Source organism: Ricinus communis, chromosome 2 (assembly GCF_019578655.1).
Source record: "Ricinus communis isolate WT05 ecotype wild-type chromosome 2, ASM1957865v1, whole genome shotgun sequence".
Lineage (NCBI taxonomy): Eukaryota > Viridiplantae > Streptophyta > Magnoliopsida > Malpighiales > Euphorbiaceae > Ricinus > Ricinus communis.
This window is the reverse complement of record NC_063257.1, coordinates 8,632,739-8,656,486: the sequence shown is the minus strand read 5'-3', so window position 1 is coordinate 8,656,486 and position 23,748 is coordinate 8,632,739. Positions and strand designations below refer to the sequence as shown.

General features: G+C 28.8%; 1 protein-coding gene and 1 long non-coding RNA gene across 2 annotated transcripts; one reads left to right on the top strand and one right to left on the bottom strand.

Annotated features, from left to right (window-relative positions):
• Positions 1–5,922: 5,922 nt before the first annotated feature.
• On the bottom strand, positions 5,923–15,478 carry LOC8283228. The gene is made up of 13 exons (XM_015722461.3): positions 15,161–15,478; positions 15,001–15,066; positions 13,725–13,793; positions 13,525–13,600; positions 13,306–13,383; positions 11,960–12,057; positions 11,322–11,395; positions 10,614–10,701; positions 10,367–10,524; positions 10,033–10,075; positions 8,852–8,917; positions 7,798–7,875; positions 5,923–6,697 (listed from the first exon to the last, which is right to left on the bottom strand). Exons 1-13 carry the CDS (start codon positions 15,257–15,259, stop codon positions 6,542–6,544), a joined length of 1,149 nt encoding a protein of 382 aa, XP_015577947.2. The 5' UTR covers positions 15,260–15,478; the 3' UTR covers positions 5,923–6,541.
• Positions 15,479–21,844: 6,366 nt separating this feature from the next.
• LOC125369126 lies at positions 21,845–23,224 on the top strand. Its single transcript, XR_007214627.1, has 2 exons — positions 21,845–22,254; positions 22,479–23,224. It is a non-coding gene; the product is annotated as an uncharacterized LOC125369126 (long non-coding RNA).
• Positions 23,225–23,748: the final 524 nt, after the last annotated feature.

Sequence of the window (23,748 nt, the reverse complement as noted above, 5' to 3'; positions counted from 1 at the left end):
TATTACTTAAATTTATGATATATTTAATATTATTCCATTTAATTGAAGTATTCTATAAAATAATAAAACTCAACTTCAATCGCACTTTATTTTCTAATATCAATACAATTTCATGATATACTTGTTAGTATTTAAAAGATAAAAATCAGTTAATAAAAATAATAAAAGTTCAAATAAATTCATTATTTAAGCTCAATATAAATTCAATGACAATGTTGGAATTCAATTTGATTAGTATATGAAGAGATAAAATTAGTAAAATAATAAAAAAATTAAGCTTAATCACTATTGAGTCAATTATGATTTAGCTCAAGCTTACTTGTTAAGTTATTAAAAATAGATTAGATTAATATCAGTTAATCTCAAGTAAATTATTAATTTTTGGAATGGTTTTCATGTTTTTACAATTAGAAAAAATCAATCTAGTCAATAAATCTAACTATTCAGCTAACTGAAATAATCAATTAATCTGATTTGATCACATTTTCAATTCCAAATATCAAAAAACAAAACTTATTAATTATGAGTTTCTATAAAATATTATAGATCATTCATATTTAGATTTACGTATAAATTATATACAGAGCAAAAGGAAATATTTTGTTAAAAACCAAAAGTGCATTTGTATATGTTGTGTAGATTGTGATTTATAATTTATTTGGCCTGTTTAATAAATAAATATATATATATGACATTGTTATTTATTATAAATTGGAAATATTAATAATATCATAAAAAAGCATGATGTTACAAAAAGAGAAAAAAATATATTAATGAAAGGGATTGGACCAACTTAGCAATTGAGAAGAAAATGGGAATACATATTTAAATATAGAAAAAAAGTAATGTGAATAAGAAGATAGATAATCAATATGAATAAAAAAATAATAATAATAGCAACACATGGTTTGTATGAAATGGAATGATGAAAGCGGATTTTAGATTTATTTATTTAGTCTAATTAATTAATTTTTTTCTATTTATTATTATTGTTATGGTTATTATTAAAATATAGACTCCTCTAGAATGAGTATTGAGTATCCCTTCTTTTGTTGTTATGTTCATCGTTTCACATATAAATATTAACAAATCTTTTTATGCAAGAAATAAATTAATGTATTAAATTATTTCAAAAATAATAATTAGTCCCATAATTACTATTTGAAATTAAAATCGAAGTTGATTCATGCACCTTATTTAAAAAATTATTTCGTAACATTTATAATCTATTGATTTTTCTTTTATTTCAACTTCTTTTCTTCAACTTAATTGTATATGAAAAGGTGTCTATGCACTTTTGTTAATTTGAAGATTGAATATCTTTTATTTGCTTTTTATGCGTTTTTTTTTCTTTAAATTTTCTTGAAAGATAGTTGCATTGTATCTGATTGAAATTTAAAAAAAAAATTAATTTTTATTTATAATTTAAAATTTATGCGCTTTGAATGAAATGAAATTTAATTTAAAATTTTATATATTTAAATTTATAGAAATTAATTATAGCTCAACTAAATAATAATAAAATAGATAAAAATTTAAATAAATTTCAATTAGCTTGTTAATATATTTCATAACACTAATATATCTCTTTCAACTTTATCATTTTCATTTTATTTTATTTCTCATATATTGTTTAAAATAATTTTTTTTAATAGATTTCAACCAAACATAATATTAAAGTATTTCATATTTTGATTAAAATATTTTTTTAGAAAAAAAATGAAAATTCTATTAACGATGATTAACATGCACATTTTGATATAAAAATAAAAATAAATATTAATATAAAATAATCATATTAATAGTCACTTAACTATACATTTAATTTTAGTTTAATCACTTAATTTTAATTTATTTTTAAATTTTAATTTGGATTGCATGATGGTTAGAATCGCCATTACATAATGAAAGAGTGAATAAAAATATGAAATACACTGGTTATCCATTTATGGAATGCCAGAGGTTATAATTTGTATCCGTAATCATTTTTTTTATTTATCTTTTATAATCGGCTCTAATTTTAACCTAATCTAAATCTAACAATCTTTAAATCTACCACTAACTAAATATTAACGGATTTCTTGTGCTAAATTTTTATTTATCTTTTCTAATAGGATTCCTCGCGCTAGATGAATTCACATTACAATTTTTTTTTTTTTTCCATATATCATCAAAATCATATAGAGTCTGAAAGTAAAATCAAGCAAATAGTTAATTAAAAAATCAAGGTGCTTTGATACCCACTGTTTAATCTGTTAATTGTTTTTATACTCTCAAGTTTTGGGATTCTTCCACATATTATTGATAAATTTAATAGTTTTGGATTTGAGACTTTGGATTTCTTTTCACATATGTGATTGAGTTATTTTTAAGCGTGGTTTATTTGAGTATAATTAGAGAATTTAATGATTTTAGTTATTATATCTCTTTATTTAATGTAAATAGAAGAAGTACAAATTCAAGAAAAAATATAAAGGACTAGTCTTCAAAAACTTGAAACAAGCTGGGCAACTCTTTATTATTTTTGCATGTAAATGTGTATTAAATTTAAGATGTTAATAAAATATAAACCCATTTTAATTTGTGCTAAAAATTGTAACACTAACAATTTGTGGTCGCAACTCCTCCTAGGAGGAGTTGTTTTATTTATTTATTTTAATTCTGATATTAAGGAAGGGATATTAAAAAAAATCAATTGACTGAGAATTATATAATAAGAAATAATTGTTTTTTTCTATTTGAAATAAAGTAAAAATGAATAATGTTTTTATATTTATAATAAAAGTAAACTTTTATCTAATAAAGAGGAAAGAAGTTAAAAACTGAAATTTCTTATTGTCCAAAGCAAACGCTTTTATTTTTAAAGAAGCTTTCTCTTAATATATTCATTCTCCTAAACCTCTAAATATTTCGAAATAAAACTTTTAATATTATTTTTTTTTCTAATTTTTTCCCAATCCGCTAAAATTTAAAAGGCTATAATTAAGAATAAACAAATATTAAAAACTATTTGAAATTTGATATATAAAAATTATCAAAAAAACATGTTTAATTCAAAAAAGTAATGGACAACTAGAAGAACATAATTCAAACAAGAAAAACCCTTAGTCTATTATCAATAATATTTTGTTAATGATCTGGAATCATTGACTAGAGGAGAATGTAAATCCTATTAAGATTATTATGTGTACATTTCAAAATTTTATAAAAATATATATATAAGTAGATAAAGAGAAATATTAAATCCACTACTTTTTGCAATGAAATTGATAATATTATTAGAGATTTGAGAGGGACACTTCAACTCCCATATTCAACAAAAATAGTAATTAAACAAGAAAACAAAAAGACAAACCAATAAAATGGGCACCGTCGTGCATGCATGCTAACATCTTTGTTTTTCATATTTCACCCTCCCAATTAATAAATATGCAGACAAATTAATACAGGCAGCTATTCCATAACCAATTCTTATTCGGTTATAAAAATAATAATGTAAAAATGCTTGAGGGATCAAATTGGTTTCTATTTATTGCAGATGATAGGATGAACTATATATATAAGATATTATTTAACAATTTTTAATATATTATTACTAAATTATTGAATTAATAACTTATTAAATTATGATTTGATAATTAAATAATAAATTAAAAATTATTAAATTTTAAATTTAAATTATCAAATATAAATAAAATGATAATATTAATTAATAAATTCTTATAAATTAAAATCTTTTGACAATGAAACACTTTTCTATCAAGAAATTTGCTATTTAGCTATTTTAGAATTTTAATTTTGTATATAATTTAATTAATATGTTAAACTTATATTTTCTTGTGACTTTTAAATATTTTTTATAAATAATTTCATTGAACACATTCATATATATTGTTTTAATATTATCAAAAATTACAATTTATATATTCATTAAACCAAATTAAAAATTAAAAATATTTAAAAGACAATTAAAAGTGTTTAGAATGCTAAAAGATAAAATTAAAAATGTGTCCAAGAAAGTGAGAAACTTTTGCATGACATGAAGAGAATATTTACAAGGCCACTAAATGCATGGTCCAAGGTCTCAACTTCCAAGAGGTAAACAAGAAAAGATTTTGTTGCTCAAATGCCTAGTTGGTATTTCACAGTGGATAAAGATAAGGCCAAAAGTGTACATATGAAACTTGTGAAAAGAATATTGTACCAAAATATAAAACTATCAACATCATCACCTTATATAAAGAATAATTTCATGCACACTTGTGGACCTACAAATTTAAATGTAGCCTCATCTCCTCCTTTTCTTTTTTTATTAATCTTTGAAATATTAATTATTTTATGTTGCTTCTGGCTCAAGTTGCAGCCTTTAATCCCAAAAAAGTATAATTATATTTTGGACCTACCTCCATACATGGCTGACACAATGTGAAATGTACAGATTTGGCTCTTTTTACAAGTCACACTTTTTCTATTTTTCTCCTTTTTCTTTTTAATATACATTAAGATTAGGGATATGTCTTTAGCCTAAGAAGCAAGAAACCATCATTCACTTTTATTAAAATATGCATTTTCTGTTGCAGAAATGTTGACATCAATTTCTAGCACATGCTAATTAGGGAAACTATTTATTTTATTTATTGTATGTGTTTGTCAATTTATTTTATTCTAGTGTGTTGAGTCTTGAGGCTGAAGATTGATTTTCACCTTCCTTGGATGTCATTTTCTTGCCTCAAAGACTAGAACAAAATGAGGTAGCTTCTTCAAAAGTAACTTTGTTTTTTGGTATTATTTGAGGCAATGGTTGAAGGGCGAGTTGGGGCTTTGTATGCATCAATCAAGTCAGAATTATTAGATCATTTGTGAGGCCTATGGGCACCTCTCTAAAATTAAATGGTGTGAACTATGATACTTTATTTGGTGGCCAAATATTTAGTGTCGGAATTGAGATTTCGAGTTTGAAAATTTGTTGAAATTAAAATTTTGAATTCGAGAATTTCTTTTTCAAATATGGTTTTTGTTCCTTCTAATCTAGCACACTAATATACCAACCATATCTACTATTAAAAAAATTTAACTTGATGTTATGATAGTATTGCCCTAAATATTAGGTATCATTTCTTTTCTTTTTTTTCTTTTTTTTCATTACAATGAGGAAAGAAAAAAAGAAGAAAACAGATGTTTTCAGGGCATAATTTTTCTTGCTGAAATCATAGAAATGACTTGAAAAATCCATATCAATTTTTTTCAGGAAAATATAATCACTTTAACATATAAATTTCTGTTGGATTTGGATTCATAGAATCATTCAACTTTAGGCTTTATGGTCAATATGACCTTTTCAGTTTCCAAAACTGTAGAATGTCCTAAAATATCCTTAGCCTGCACAATGATATACTCAAATTGGGAGGTGGGCAGTGTTAGGTTATAAAATAAGAGGTGCACATATTATATATATATATAAAATAGCAGTTGGTGAGCTGTTATTGAACTGATGATATCATAAAACATGGGACCCTTATATTTATTTTTTTATTTTTTTCTGGTTCCCTAACAAAACCAACAAAAAACCCATCATCAGGCCTCCACCAAAATAGCAGAGTCTATACCCACCATCAACCCAATGCCAGGCATCTTGATCTTGACCTTGACTTTGAGAAATTCATCAAAATGTTTAGCAGTGAAAAGGAGTAGAGAGGTCCACAAAGCCAAGCCAAGAAGCAGTCACCACCATCTTACTTCCTTATCCATGGTCAATTGCTTAAAATAATTTTTTAAAAAAACTTGGAATACATGTGACCACTCTTTCAAGTTTTCAACTCCAAATAGTTGCATCAATTTGCAATTCTATATTATGAGCCTGTGTTTTCTAAGGCATACAGAAGATCTAGAAAAGAAAGGTTCAAAAGAATGGCTATGAGGATCTGCAGTTGTTGTAAAAAGCTTCAAATAAAAAGTGTCAAATAAGTAAAATCATGTGTTCACAAAGTTTATAACCAATAGCCACTGGATGAGAATATTGACTCTATCAGATGATATGTGCACGAGTTTACTAAATCATTTTCTGAAATGAAGGCCATAGATTTTTCTAAGAAAAAAACATCTAAATCAATCCAGGACGCTCAACAAATTAGAAGAAATTCTATAGTGATAATTAACACCTCACATGAATAAACAGCACAGGATCATTCGGACTAGAGTCGCTCACAAATCAGCAGGTATCAGTCAGCTGTAACTCCAACATACCCGTCCTGTCAGGATTCAGGGAGTTAACTGCAAAGATCTAATAGTTGCGTATAGTATATGACAGATCAGGTTCCTGTCCCGTAGTGCGCATACCCGGATGGTCAAACCCAAAACTGAAGTGGATGTTGTTTTCCAGGAAACAAGTATTTTAGTGGATTATACACTTTGACTTCTTCCGTTAGAACAGGTTATGGATCATTAATGTGACGGCTTGACTGGGAAGCAATGGCTACTTGAAATAACCGCTTGAAGATATGATGATGAAAGGTTGCTGATTTCAGGAAAATTCTTTTGACATTTAAAGAGTAGATGAGAAGGCAGCTGAACTTCCACCAAGGGAACCATTTGAAAAGTCTTGCAGGTTGTTTATTTTGGTCCCGTTTGCTCCAACAACATCAGCCACAAAGACACTACCAGAATCACACCACCCACCCAGTACATCCCTGTTTGAGCACTGCAGCGATGGATTAACATGCAAACCTGTCAGATGGCACATTCTCCTAAAATAATACAGCGTCAATCTGACATCATATCAACTGATAGGGTTACTTATTCCATGTGAACCCAACCATGAAACCAGCAGAACTTGTAATTCTATATAATTTAATATAAGAAATATTTTAGAAGCTTAGGACTGTTACAATTTTTTCTCCAGGACACTGCCTTACCAGAAATATAATTAGGTAATGGACTTCTAGTATAAACACTTCCATTTCTCCTTACCGTATAATTTCTCTTCTTTTGTGAAAGAAACCAAATTTCAATGCCAAGGACATAAAAAGATGAATCATGTTTAATACATCATTTCTCCATTGTGCAAACAGCATCTAGTTATTTGGTTTGATTGCTCAAATAAACTTATTCAACCTTTGACACCGAGAATAAGGACAAACATGGATTAATAGAAGGCAAAATACAATTTCAAGCCCTTATTAAGCCCCAAACTTCAATTGCGTTTTATTAAGGACTTGTACTTCTAATTGTTGCATCAAATCTTTATACTTTCATTTGCATTCAGTACTAAGGATTTATTAATGAGTCTAAAACATTTGACTAACACTATTAAAAGAAAGGTCAATAAAACCATCTTTAGGCTCTCGTGAACCATAAATTTTACTTAGTTCAAAAGAATTATGTTTTTTTTCTAGTCAGGATCTTTTTTTATGCTAACGTACTTTTTTAATATGAAAATGATGCTGATTAGGAAAGTAAAAGATATATTTTTGTGAAATAAGTAATATTTTAGGGTTTCAAAGAGTTTGGAAATGGGTTTATCAACTTTTTACTTAACAGTGTTAGTCAGATTTCTTAGACTAGTGAAATACGTCCTTATTAAACAAAAAAACAAAAATACAAAGGCTCGATCCAACGCATCCAAAGTCTATAGGCATAATGCAACATAATTGAAATTCAAACGCTCAATTTAATAAAACATGAAAATTCAAGGGTATTAAGATGTATTTTGCCTTAATCAAAAAATCAAACTGACAACTATATATGTGAGCACTACTAATGCACATGTCCACATGTGTTCCTAGAGAAATATAGTCGTACCTTACTAAACCCAAGCCAGTTTGAGTCTCCTCTAAATGAAAAAACCTTATCATTCCTTTTCCATTGTCCACAAAAGACCTGCAACTATGCATTCGTTAATTCATAGTAGAAAACATTATCACACAGAGATTATACAAGGCAAAAGAACTCCAAAAGATCCTCCACATTATGCAACGTCTAACAAATAAAAGAGTTAGTATGTCCGATAAAGTTAATTTTCTTTACACTTGAAACTGCAAAAGTATTCTTCGTGATTCGACAACTAGGAATATATCACAAAATTACACCATAATATACACCATCTCTGCTACACCACTTTATGTTAGCATGTCATATCTACATGCCATTTAACTTATTTTTGGTAAATCTTTCAAAGCTTCTGATTATAATCTCCTTGTATGATTAAAGATGAGCATATAAAGTATTATGAGTATATTCTTTGTACATTCCCATTAAAGAATTAAGTTAGGTGATGAAAGTCGAAAAGAGTAACTAACAATTCTAACCTCGAAATCATTAATTGATAACTCTACTAACCCTTACCAAGCCTGGTTTTGCTGGGATGAGCTAATCTAGGACTGAAGTTTTAAGTACGCTAGGCTAATCTGCCTTGGATGATCCACATCTCAAGGTCAGGCGCTGATGAGCATATTGAACTATCTGTGGCTGAGAGCCCTCACAACCCAAGTACAACAACGCAATTATCAGGAGTGTACTCTACCATTGAGCTAATAGCCCATTGTATAGGCCTCCCACCTGGGGCCTGCTATGCCAAAAGCAAGAGAAACCCCATCCTCCCTTATCCTTTTTCGCCCTCATGTTGCCACGCGGGAGGGGCATGGGACGAAAAAAAAGATCCTATCAACTTGTTCTGACCTAGGATAATAAGATTATGAGTTTGGCCTTACTTCACCATCAAGAAAGAAGACTTTCGTTCAACAAGTTTAACTCATACGTACAACAAACAAGTGTAAGAAAATCTGAGACTTCAATTATTAGCAAACTACCACTCATGATAAAAGTCAGATTTGCATTAAAGCCTCAAAGTAATCACCTCATAGTCAACCCCTTGGATATAGATGTAATCGGAGTCCACTGAGGAAAATGCAAGTCCAGTTATCTGCAAGAACAGCAACAGATGAGTAATTTAATTAAGCTACAATACTAAACCCGAAGAGACACAAATGCAAGAACCTTGGTAGGAGCACTGAATTGCTAAGCACTTAAGGTCTATCTTAAACTCTTATGGTTAGTTTTGTTCATTGTATATTAACATAAGCACATTATGTAGCCAAAGACCCTCCTCTTTATTCTTAAGCATTTCCATTAGGTTCTCTTGTATATCAACAAAAATTATAAGCCATGTAGAACCTAAGAGATATGTTGAAGTGATTTGAAGCAAGGAAAGAGGATCACAAGAAACAAACTTACAATAGATAAGCAATTCCGTAGCTTCCTCTTTTGCCAAGAAAAGAGTTATTCCTAGTTCCTCTCTAAATCAAGTTTGACCAATAGACTCTATACTCTTTGACCATATAGATATGGAACACGATCATCATATAATACGTTGCATGTTAGCAAATGCAAAATGTTAGTTATAAGAAATTCTAAACCAATCATTCAAAAGAACCCAGTATTACAATGAATTCCTGATGTCAAGGAAAGGCGCAAATGCAGTTTAGAATCAAGCTATCCTCCTTTGTTCATATAATTTTCTACAGCATGCGGTCATAATGAGCCTCATGATCTCCGGTGAGTGTTGACCATAAATAATTGGGTCACTCATAGGCATGTGTCAATCATGCATTGGATGGGGCTGCCATAAGGATAGCAGCAGCTGTAGAGGACCTTATCTAAAAAATAAAAAAGGATGAAAATTTAGTATTTCATTGCCGCAATGCAAGAATCATAACATTGCAATTTCATAGAATCCACTGCTTTTCACAAGATATCTAAAATGAAAATGTTCTGAACACAGCCTAGGACGCATTACAACTTTTGGCCATGTACTTTAAACAAATATTATAAGTATCTGTGGTGAAGATAGTTACAGAAATTTCTTAAAGAGGCATCTGTTAAAAACATAAACAAATAAAAGTAACACTTCATCTTCTGATACTAATACTAATATAGTAGCAATTAAAATTATTCTTGAATGTTCAAAATAGTTTTGATTAGAAAAGACTCCACAGTAAAAGAACTTAGGAAGCAGAAAATCATTAAAATAAAACTGACCTCATATTTTGAACAATTTATCCATCTTGAAAGTGGTGACCACCTACAGTTAATATAAAAATACTAATTAGGTCTCATTCTATTCATGAAGGCGAGCATTTTCATCCCTGTGCTTTACATTCATTTTCAGTGAAATTCGAGCAAGAATAGGGGAATAGCGTAAGTTAGTGCTAGCAGAATAGATATGTTTAGCCATGCATATTCTATACATTTTAACCTAAATCATCCTGACTTGAGAGACAAGAAGAGCAACACTAATCCAAAATATAACTTCCAGTCTATTGTTAGTTGCAATATGCCATACATCATTTACAATGAATCAAGAGTGACCAACCTGCGAGGATCATAAATGGTCACACTGCGATCAGCTCCACCTACTGCTATATTACCAGTTGAGGAACTGCAGACAGCATAGAAAATATCACCAAGAGAACCACATATTCGATGTAGACAACCCCCATTTTCTTTCATTCTCAAGTCCCATATTGTCAGCTGCAACAATTTCATTAATGAAGTGGAATATACATTTTCATGTAATAAATAAGAAAGGCTTCTTTTCTTTTGAAAACAGTAAATAGTACCTGGCAGCCCTCAGCAATGGCTAAAATTGAACTGTCATCTCTATTACTTAAATTCTTCATAAAATTCAATGAGGATGGATACCAGAGTCTGCAAAACAGCCGTGTAAATAACAGATAAGTAATGATTAATCCAAACTTAATGAACTTTGTCCTTTCAGCATTACAGATCTTCGCATCGGTATTTATCATAACACTGGCAATTGCAAAGGAACACTTTGAGGAGAGTTTTGTGCACATCTTTCTGTAGCAATAGGCTCATAATAATCATGAAAAATGGGAGAAAGGCATAACAATTAAGATGCAAATGCAGTAGCCAAAAGATTCAAGAAAATGATTATTAGGTAGATTTTCAGTGACTAGCTCTAATTGGAAATAATGGAGGCTGGACTAAGATTTTTGCTAAAGTTGAATTGAGGCAGTTTGATTGGATTTGAGACCACGCAACACGTCTTTAATCATTAAAGCATACCAAATACTCGCCCCAAAATGCAGACAAAGACAAAGTTGCATATGCATATATGTGCTTATATGGAGAAATGCAAAATCAACATAGAGATGCCCTTGCACAGAAATGCAAAACCATTGTCCACAATAACACCACCTGCCTACCAGTCCACAGCCAGTTATTACTGTATGCTGATTACAGATTTGTACTCAAAGTCACCAGGGGCTAGAGAAACAAAGTCAACAAGCATACACAATACTTACGTCCGTAAGGTTCTCAGGTGAATATCTTGGTCATAAACATCAATGCTTTTGCAAAAGCTACGTGCTACAGCTGCCTGGACAAGAGAAAGTTTAACCCAGAAAAACACGTTACAAAGAGGAAAAAATTTAAATTCAAGTACAAAGGAGCCCAATCTTGAGAATTTGATATGCCATATATTATGACTTTTTATGGTAAAAAGAAAAAACTATTAAAATGAAATTTAAGTCGGTCATAATTTGTGAGGAATTTCAACAGCTATCTCTACAATTCTCGCATAATCTACTTAAATCCTCAAACATTTGGTATAAGTGCATCAAACACCAAAAATGGCATGATGAAGAGAAGAGGAGAATTATGCCATTAACAGTGTGATATTAGCTTTGATTGACATCAACATTAACAATGGACCACAAGCTTAAAGCAAGAGCTGAAGAAATTTACACAAGGTTCAATTAAGAAAATTCGTATAGCTGAAACATCTTATAATCAAGTTCATCTATCATCTGGGAAATGATACAAATTAAAATTTTATGGTTCAGTAATTTTTCTTCAATGGTTACCATGCCATTCTGATTTATTGATATAGATCTGAAAGACATGTACAAATCCAAATAAATTCAATAGAAAAACTAGGTACCATTGACCATTGACTTGGACTGAAACAGAGCCCTGCCCAACTACCTTCTCCAACACCTGAATCCCGTGGCAATACTGAATATGTGAGCCTGTCAATGTCTGAAAATTTGATAAGACAGAAGTTATTACACTTCCATTATTGGAAAGAACAACTGAAACGGCTTAAACAGAGAAGAGTAATAGAAAATGAGCAGCACAGAAATGGTTTAGCTCTCAGGAAATATCTTCAAAATGCACACAACATAGATGATCCCTTGAACCAGCAATAATATCTACAACATAGAGATAGTAAATGGAAAAGAATTTATCACATCTTCTGAGGCCTTAAAACTAAAGAAGGTATAATTCTGATGGGCTTCAAAATAGTGCAAGTAAATATATAATAAATAAATTGGTACAATTTTTAATTTTTTTGTTATAGATATTTAAATCTTAATATACTGCTCACATAAGAATGAAATATCACAAACTATGGAATTTGTTGTGTTCTCATATGCGATTGTTAGTCTTTTACAATTAGATTTAAATACATATTTTACTTTTGCATAATAATTTATTATTAAATAAAAATTTACAACTATATATTTGATAAGTTTGAGCTTGAAATCAAGCTGGGTTTGAGCCTAAATTTAAGCTAAGTTCAAGTTTGAATTCGAGCTCAAATCCAAACTTACCACCAAACTAATTATGAGCTGGTAACAAACCGAGCTCAAGTTTAAAATAATTGACACAAACTAAGCTCAAGCTTGAAATTACAAAATTTATCAAGCTCGAGTTCAGTTCAAGCGAGCCAAGCCTGAACATTCAAAAGCTCGGCTCAGCTCAGCTAGATTGCACCCCCTAAGCATAGAGACATAGGATGGAGTGAGAAAAAGGGATGAGGAGGGTATAAACTCAACAGAATTAATAGTTTATTCAGATGGAAAATAAGATTGAAGACTGGGCACAACTCCACAAGAACAAAAGTTCATAAATTAAATAGTTCATGGTTGCTCTAGATGTCTTTTCTTTTTGTCTTGAAAGTATTTAGTGCCACTAGAATATAGTTCCACCAGCCAGCATGCATCACCAGTAATCTATCAACTTAAGTTGCCAGGATACAAAACTACAACTTTCTGTCAATTTAAATTAGGCAACACCTTTGTGCTAGAGTCCAACTTGTAAATAGAAATGAAGGAAAAGATAGGTAAAGACCTGCTTAGATTATCCCCTTGAAAAATTAACATGGAAGGAATAGATGACTAAACATTCTAATACAGATACAGAAGTGCTGCAAAGTTCACCATCAAGATTCAAAACTTCAGTACAGGTTATGCTACCATCAGGAAAACCAAAATAGATTAGTACCTTTACCACTGCTATCAAGTTTAGAGACGATAAGATGGCCATAACAATCTACACTTCCCAAAACTAAGTAACCAGGGCCTGCAAATAATTTGGTCAAACCATAATCTTCATTAAAGAGGGTATACCCTCTAGAAATAAAACACTTAAGATCTTAGAATAAGGTTTGTAGGGCCAATATATCATATGCTGCTATGTCAATTTAAGCACAAAATGACTTACTTTCAGTTTCACAGAGCACTATACTCTGAATTTCTGAACGATGAGGACAGCGGTTAACCACTGAAGAGTTCAGGACCTTTTGGACAGTAAAAAGATAATAACACACTGTCAAAAAATGACTCAATAGGCTAATAAGCCAGTTTATATTTCCTCCTGGCAAATTGACAATGGTCAACTACTTAAAACTATAAAAGGGATACCTGTGTTTGTACAGGGATAAGGAGGCTTTCTTTTCCTTTACTGACAGGAGAAGAATCTTGCATTGGGATCTATGAAAAGGAGAACAAACCAAACTGAGCTTACCAGCTGTATCGTCACATATTAAAAGATTGATTCGTAACAGAATGTTGGAAATATAAAAGAACGGTCAAAAACAAATATTAATAATAAAAGCCCTGCTAATTCTGGCAGCATAGTACCATTGGCATGAAAAAAGTTACATAACAAAGAAAGACGAGGGAAAAATATAAACATCTTTCATGGATTGCAACTTTATTGTAATTACGAACTATCAAACTTTTTACCATAAAATCTCTGAGATTAGGGAGACAATCCACCAACGAATATTAAAAGCTAAAGAATCCCGCAAATGCCCCTGGGGTAATTTCCATACTCTTTCACCAATTCATATCATATGCAGAATTCCTAACCTAAAATCAAGTTCAAATATTCACCAACCTCGTCCATTACTGTATTAATCATGTCAAATCACACACCACATATAACATTCTTATTCATTCCAAGCTATTTTCAATAATTTCTACCTGTAGAAGCTCTTTTTGACTTTCTTGTATTTCATTAAAAAATCTAACTCTCATTAGTCATACTGAACTTTGTCACTTCATCATTGGGTGCAGGTCTCCACAAATCAAATCAAAAAACACCTGCTCTATGATGTGATGAGAAAAACCCTCAAGATACAGCCATAGCACTTGCAATGTACAAACTTCACTTTATCAGATTGCAAACAGCTTCATTTCATTTTCTTTTACTCAATTCAATTAACTACTCAATAAAAAATAAAAAACCATCTCCGCATTCATATAATTTAACCTGTTTATGCTTCAAACTCATTTGTATCCACTACAAAAAGTCAGCTCAGTAGCTATCATGCCACAAAAAGCATCTAACACAAAGACTAGCAACATACAAGTTACCAGTTCCAATTCTTTCTTGGGCTTTAACTAAAAGTAATAACATATAAAAAAATGAAAACCTCGATCTTGCAGTTGGATTAGTAATCACACACACACAAAATAGAAAGAGAAAAATAACAAAATGGTCACAATGGGTTAGCATGAACACAAGTTAGCAATTCAAATTCTTTCTTGGGCTTTAACTAAAAAAAAAATTGAAAATGACAGCTGAGCCCTTCAGTCTTGTCTTCTTATCAATTATTAAACTAAGAAAAAGCAACAGAAGTGTGACAATCAATTAGCGTGAATACAAGTTTAGGGCGTTGGGTTAACGTGAAACCTGGAGCTTGTAGACATTGGAGCCAGAAGCCATGTAAACCCAAGAAGAGGAGACATCCTCATTGACCTGAAAGAACAAAGAAGAATTCAATAAATGAAATTGGACAAATGAAAGAAAGAAGCTTTTAAATTTAGAATCACCAAATGAAATGGAGATATACATGGATGGCAAGACGTGTGGGCTGGATATTTCCAGGAGAAGGATTATCAATTAGAGTTGATGGGATCACTGCTTTTCTCAAGCTTCTTGCCTCCAACATCTTCTTTCTTGGTGGCGGGAAAAAGGAAAAGAAAAAAAAAAAAAGAGGATTAAGGGTTTTACTATTAGTAATTATTAAATGGAATGTCCACCATTTTCAGCGGCTAGAGAGCCTTTAAAGTTCAAACCAGGTTCACCCACATCTCGAATCGATGAGCTCCCTCTCGTTCTTGCTTTCTTTCTTTCATTTTTTTTCCTGATGAATTTGATTTAATTATATGTCCAAGATATTCGAACTCAATTTAATTGGACTGAACTACTATTATTATATTTGATAAACTTTTATTTTTTGAAGATATTTGAATAAACTTTATTAATCTCAGACTAAAATTCATGTGTTGAAATAAGAGCTCGGTTAGTATATATTTGATATAATATTTTATAAATATAATAATTCAGTACTAATCATCTCTTTACTAATTTCTTGAGATGTCGCTAGTACTTTAATTATAATATTTTTTATCTAGAAAATTTGAATTATAATTTTTTATTATTATTATTAATTTAAAATAACTTATGCATGAGAAATTTAATTAATAGTAGATTAAACATAAATGTATATAATAATTTAATAAATGTTGTAGTTAATAATATTAATATCAAATAAAATATGTTATAATTTTGTACTGAATTTTTAATATTTATTTTGAATATTCGTTTATATTAATTACATTTATAAATTCAAAAATATAATAATATGATAATATATAATATTAAAATAATTGTTTAAATTACAATTTATATAGACTAACATTAAAAATATGATAAATAAGTTATTACTTAGGAGTTTTCTTATATCTGAACATAGGTTAATTTTATGGCACACCATCATAGTTGTTATATAGCAATAAATTAAGCTAAATACGTGTTAAAATTATATTAAATATATATAAAATACATTAAAAAATCTAAAATTTAACTTATATAATAATAATAATAATAATAATAATAGTATTAATAATAGAATGGCATGATTCATATTAAACTCAAGTTTGAGCTCGAATCAGTCCGAGTCGAATAAAACCCAGAAGCTCTTTTGTTTTTTGTTTTGTTTTGGGTTTTTTTCCGAGCTGAGCTGAAACGAGTGGGGAGTATTATTATACATTCACTTAGACTTTTAATAGGAGAAAGTTCAAACCATCTTCTTCTTTTTATGGGTATGGTAACGATCTCACATTATGTTTGAGTTTTAAAATAAATAAATTAATTAATGTTATTTTCTGGTTTAAAATCAAGCATCGCATTCAAAATCCTCTTGCTAACAACCTTCATATTTTGCTAATATTCCACGTGGCATGGCAGCAACGGTATTTGTCCATTTAAAATTATCCAAGCTCAAATTTAATTAAAATATATATATTTAAATTCATTTAAGATTTATTTAAAAATTATTTTTATTATTTAAATTCATTTCAAATTTAAAATATTTATATATTACTTAAATTTATCTAAACTCATTAAATTTATTTTTTAGATAAATTTTATAAATATTTAAATAGATAATGAGTACCCTACCTATTAAATATATATTTATATGAATATTTAGATAATTAAATGAATATTAATTTATCGAATTCGTTTATAATAATTAAATACTAAAATAAATTAATAAATATTAATAAAAAAACTAAAAAATTAAATTATAAAATAAAAAAATTACAAAATCTAAACTAATTAAAAGTCGAATAGAGCTTCTGAACGACAATAAGAATACACTTAATTCTATTATTAGTAATCAAATTGTGATAGGTGTTCCCCAACCAAAGAAGTGTTATTGCATAGAGACCCGTTTCCTTATCTATAAGAAGCATTTACAAACAAAACCCTGAGGCCTAAAGCATATTAAACCTAACTTCTTCTTTTTTCTAGTTTTCATCTAGGCTATTTCTATTAGGACCGGAACCCTAAATAATAAAACTCTCTTAATAAGTGATAGGTTCAAATTATATATAGATATTTAAGGATATTTTAGAGTTTTAATTATATATTTCTATATATAATATGATTAAAATATGTGTTTTTACCTCACTTAAGTTTAATTGTCTATTTTCAAGTAATATTAGCCAAAAGAGGAAAAATATAGAATTAAATATTCAAAAAGAAGCTTAATTGGACATATTCGTGTCAAATTCCAAGATTAAGACGCATAGACTACTATTTGCAAGGCCTGGACAAGAATTACAAGGCCCGAGGGACATTATAGTCATTTTGTACAATTATTAAGATTTATATTAAGAGTTATTTATGTGATAATATTTGGTGGAGATAAAGATATTTAAAGTCTTATCTATTAGATAGACTTATATTAGGTATACATCTCTAAGGAGACTTATTTAGAAGACGACTACTCCCTATATATATATATATCTATAAACCTAATTCTAGAAGAAAGAGGAGAGTTCTCTCCTATCTACCCTATACATCTGTCCACCATTATTTCTCTATAGTTCTTCCATAAACACTTTGGTTTAGTTTTTATTACTCTTTTTAAGATCTAAGGAGCTTTTCAAGAAGTATAGAGTGAGGACCAATCATCTTCCTATTTTGAAGAAATTATGGATCTAGATGTAACTTTTACTTTATTGTTTTATGTCTTTTTATTTAATACTATGATTATTGGATTAGATATATTAGACTAGTTTTCATAAATATTTAGTTTAGCCTTTTAAATTGTATATGGATCTTGTTATTTATTTATTTAATGAATAATTTATTTAATTCTAGAGGAAAGAGGAGAGCTCTCTCCTATCTGTCCTCTACATCTGTCCACCATTATTTCTCTATAGTTCTTCCATAAACATTTTGGTTTAGTTTTTATTACTCTTTTTAAGATCTAAGGAGTTTTTTAAGAAGTAAAGAGTGATAACCAATCATCTTCCTATTTGAAGAAATTATGGATCTAGATGGAACTTTTACTTTATTATTTTATGTCTTTTTATTTAATACTATAATTATTGGGTCAGATATATTAGGCAAGTTTTCATAAATATTTAGTTTAGCCTTTTTAATTTTATATAGATCTTGTTATTTATTTATTTAATGAATAATTTCTTTACGTCCATATCTTTTATTAGTTTCAATTATTATTGTTAGTTAACCATCATACTAATTTAGTAATAGTAATTATTATGAACATATTTAGGTTGAATGTATTAGACACCAACTTTGCTTCAATCTATGTAGGTATAAGAAACTTTAGTTGCATCGTTAGCTTGAGTGACTAAAGGAAAAGACATGTCATCATCTCATTCATTAGATCTAGGCTTAAGCTAAAACAAGGAAATTACGAAGTAAATGGCTAGACTAAATACTGTCTTTAGCATATAGTTTTAAATTATAAGCATTTACATTTGCATTGCATATTTATTTATTGTTTATTTACTTTATTTTATAAATATTATTCTCTCAAAAATACTGATTTAGAGTGCTTAGATTTACTTTTATTGTTTTGTGTTGATAATTAGTCTTTATAATAACTGGCCTTATAATTTCTTGAGAAATCAACCCCGTGGTGAACTTATTCTTACTATAGGAACGGTTCATGCACTTGTAAATACTAACTTAGACATATCAATAGATATGCTTCTATCATCGAGAAGTACTAAATAAAAATACCTATAAAAAGAATCACTTTCTCAAAAAAATTGTCAACTCATATATCATTTAGAATTTTTAAATATATTTTTATTTTAAAAAAAAATAAGTATTGAACACATTATAAATTTACCACTAAATTTTTAGATCAGTAGGAGAGCTCTGTGAAGCTCGGATGGAGATTTCAAGTTCCAACCTCTATTTTCTTTTTTTATGACAAAAAAAAAAAGAAAAAAAAAATATAAACTAACTTATCATTGAGTTTTGGCCAAAGTGGTGGCTATCATATGCCTCACACTTGCAGAATAAAAAAGAAAGCACAGGTTGTGAATTTGACACTTCCAACTAAAATAAATATTGTTATTGGTTTCAACTTGGTTAAAAACAATTCATAGTGCCAATATCATCTTCCAAAAAGTTGCACTAGTGACCACTATGAGAGTCCAATTGCATTCCCTTATACTATGGGCAACTAACTGCCTTTTGTCAAAAGAAAACTAAAGATTTTGAATCAAACTTGGAACCTCTAATGCTCCACCTAATCCTAAATTCCTTACTCTATCTCATATACTCATTAGATTACTACACAAACTAGTTGCTAATCTTTTGTAACATAAATTATTATTATTATTGGTTCAGAATAAACTCACTAAGAGGGTAAAAAACAAATTAATTGATAGAGGTGTAGAAAGTTGGAGGGGAGGCCAAGCAACCCAAGCAAAGGGGAGACTTCCATTCATGAGTGCTGAAGCCAACTCATCTAGCTGCAGGCTTGTTACAGCAACTCTAATGGATTTCCATGGAACTTGATTCTCAGTTTAGTGGAATTTGCTTCTTCCCAGGTTCTGCACATAAATTCCCACCAATCCAAAAAGATGGTCTGATCGTTTCAATTTCAGGAACATAAGTCATAGGGGAAGCAAACCAGGGGCCTGTCTAGCAAAGTGGCGAAAGAGAAGCACATGTTCTGCACTCCAAATGAAAACCTCCATCTTTGGAGGAGCTTTAGCTTTCCAAACAGATTTCCACAATTCTGGAGAATGAAATCCTTTAGAGGAGCTAGAAAATAATTGCTAATTAAGTTGAAAGAATCTTAATTTAGATTATTTACTTCTAACAACTTATATATATATATATATATATTCTGAGATATAATTTTTTTATATGTACTATTATTTTAACATACAAAAACTTTTTTTATATATGATATAGCCTGATGTGAAATTTTATAATTTTTTTATATTATTTGATTTATTATTTAATAAATTATTTTTTTAATTAAACAATTGCTCTAATACTAGCATTTTAATTGTATTTTAAATATCATATTAATTAATAAATTAGTCTTTTGATTATATAATAATTTTTAATTCTAATAAGTAGCATATATATATCATATATATAATTAATAATTAAGATATAATATATTTTTAAATTTATTTATTATGCATAAGTTTTTTATATGTTTATTTATTTTTTATATATTAATATCATATGGATGTATAATTTTTATGTTTATCACAATTAATATATTACTTAATAGGTTATTCTTCTAATTACACAATAATCCTAATTCTGAAAAATAATATTTTAATTATATTTTTACTATTATTTTGACCAATAAATTAACTTCTAATTATACAATAATTTCTAATTTAAAAAATATCATATTAATAATATTTAAAACATTAATTTTATATATAATTATTAAATCAATTAACAGATATTTTAAAATATTTATATTTATTGCATTAACAAAAACTTAAAATATTAAAAGTTCATTAAGAAAGACACTATTTATATTTTAAATTATTATTATTATTTGTAGAATATAAAAAATAATTATAAAATAGTGAGCATTTTATTAATTATTTTTATAATAATAATAATAATAATTTTATAATGTACAAATAAATAGCTAATGTCCTTATTATATAAATTCCTTTGCTTGTATTAGCTAAATTCAATTCCTATGACATATAATTTTAAACATATTGTTTTTAGTTTAAAATAAATGAATGAATGAAGAAAGAAAAGAAAAGAAAAAATCAATTCGTGAACAGAAAATGGCTTTTCATTTTTGAGGAGAGCGGAAGATGGCTTTTGGAACAAAAGATGGGTTCACTTTTTATATAAATAAATGAAGGAATAAATAAGAATTGAGTTGAAGATCACGCCCCAGACCACTATTTATATATTAGAATGCCAACCCCTCATGTTTTTCTTTCTTTATTCATTTGTGCCTCCTAACTCTTTTGTTTTTATTTATGGCAGTGTTTTAGGAGACGGCTACGGAAAGTATTTTAAAGGAAAGAGAGGATTATTAATTCATTCTAACTTTATTATTATAATAATATAAATAAACATTATTAATATTAATTTTTATAAAGTAAATAAATAAAAATTATTCATTTTTCAATTGTCTTTCGTTTCTAAGCAATTTTATTTGTTAAACACGATTAAAACTGATTTATTATCTTTTTTTAGATTAACTTTTATTTGTGCGTAGTGTAAAAGAATATTTAAATATACAAGTAAAAAATATAATAAAATTAAGTAAATTTGTTTTATATTTAAAAAATGTTTTAAATATTTATGAATGTTTTACTTGATTCATTTATAATCATAACTTCCTAAACACAAATTAAACCGAATCAAATTATTAGTTGATTCATTTTTTGCGAAAAAGGGTTTCTGGTTCGAAATCAAAACCATGATTATCAACAATATTGATTTTCTCTATTTGAAATCAATTATTTATTTTTAAAAAAAAAGTTTCTAATAATAAGAGTTATACAGATACAGTTTATACTTTTAACAATTTTAAAATGCATTTGCCCACATTGATTTGATGTATTCAGGAATGTGCATTATTTAGAAATGTTAGCTGTGGAAATCAAAAGGTGGATGATAGAAGGCAGAGAAAACATACCTGCCTTTCAAATTCAGTCTTTTCAATCTTTGAAATTTAGTTTAGAATGAATAACCCACAATAAGTACTTTCTGCAAGTATTAGTGATCAACATAAAATAATAATAATAAGAATCATATAAAAAATACCCTATAGTTGATAATTCAATATAAAACTTTGAATTTTATTCAATAAAATAAACGAGTAAAGAAATCCATTGTTTTATTTTTCCAGTATTAGTCCAGCAAAAGATTTTACAAAATCATACAAGTTGATAAAATAGTCCAAAGCATGAATACTAAAAAAATTCAAAGATTTGGCAGAGGCTCCCAACAAAAAGCCTTGCAAGAACTCTGTTAACATATTCAGCCAGAGTATCTTCTGAAGATCATATCCTCCCTCACCCCCATGAATGCTGTAGCTAGAAAATGATCCCACCCACCATCCTGTTTTACCTGTCCCGTCCACTCTGTATATTGGTTCACTGAAAGGTAAAACAAGTCTTGAGTTTGTGAATTATATAAAGAATGAAATAGTTTTCTTTCTCTGCCAATCATAAGTTCTCATTCACACCAGTTAGTAAGTTATATTATGCAAGGCTTACATTAATATATATATAAGAGAAAAACCTAACCAGAAACTTATTTCTTTAAGTCCATATTTGACTTGTCTTGGTTGAAATAATTAATGTCTTGTACTTTTTATAACTACATAGATACAGCATATGCCTGGCATGGGCATTTATAACTTCTGTTGCAGCCCTTGTCTTTGCTGCTATAGAGAGAGAAACAGAAGAAGAAGAAGAAGAAGAAGAAGAAGGAGGAGGAAGAGATCCATATCCTTATCCCTATGTCTGAGCTCTCAGCAGTAGCCAGTGATGATGGCTTAAGTCTGTCAAGTTTTTCTGTATTTAGTACGTTTGTGCCTCCTTCAAGACCTTTATCCATATAGTTCAAGCAGCAGCTACATATAGTGCAGACTGGCACTTAGATGAGGATGGCAACAAACTAGTACTACAACAAACAAGTGCTCACTTCTCAGAATCTGTCAATGATTATCAGATACTTGTACTGTTTTAGCTCACCAATTCCATGGCTGAAATCACACTTTTTTGGGTGTCTTTTACTTGCTTGTTCTTCTGGGTTACAACTCTTGGTAATTTGCATGCTTTCTGCTGGCTTTCAAGAAAAAACATCAAAATCAGGTGAGATCTAGCTAGCTTGCATGATTCAACTGCAAATGTTCATATACATACATGTACTGTACTTCTTTATCTAGTGTTTAGAATCTCTTATGTTCTTCTTTGTTTAGTAATTAGGATTCTATCGGAGTTGGAAAATTCATAACCTCACAGCACTGTTCTAACAGTAGACATTTCCTTCTGTAAAATGTGAAAATGATTGGGAAGTACTGCCTTGTAAACTTTATATAAAAAAGAAAAAAAAAAACCCTGTTTATGTACAGAGAGAGTTACTTCTTTTTCAACATTTTTGTTTTGTTTATATGAATATTATCTTAACCATTTTCTTGTTCACTTTTTGTTAATTAGATTCTTCTCTTTGGTCATTTTCTTCATTCATTTTCTTTTGGTAATTGATATAATAATAATGAGATAGCTGCCTATTTGTGTACAAATTGTGTAGGACAGGATGAGTTAGGACCACTTCTTTGTATAATCTATTTTTTTTTTTTCTTTTTGTAGTTATCTTCTTTTTATTAATTAATAACTTTTTCTTTAAATTTATATTTATTTAATGTCAATTGTAATCTTAAACCTTCCCTAATGAGGTTTTGGTCCAAAACTAAGTCCTAAAACTAAATGCTCTTTTCTATAATAAAAAGAGAAGCTCTAAACTTTGATTCTCACTCAATCTCCCGAAAGATATAGTTGTTATTATTACAAATCTTATCATTAAGACAGCTTGGCATCCCAAGGAACATTCTATGGCAATTTTGTCTTTTAATTTTAAATTTTTAGCAAGATT

Bases quoted from the DNA above. Each gene is read 5' to 3' on its own strand.
- LOC8283228 (XM_015722461.3), bottom strand. From the start codon at position 15,259: ATGTTGGAGGCAAGAAGCTTGAGAAAAGCAGTGATCCCATCAACTCTA. The intron at 8,918-10,032 runs GTCAGTTTTATT...CTGTTCTTGCAG, and splicing joins TAAATTGTTCAAAATATGAG to ATAACTGGACTTGCATTTTC. The intron at 6,698-7,797 runs GTACGACTATAT...CCATCGCTGCAG, and splicing joins ACTGGCTTGGGTTTAGTAAG to TGCTCAAACAGGGATGTACT.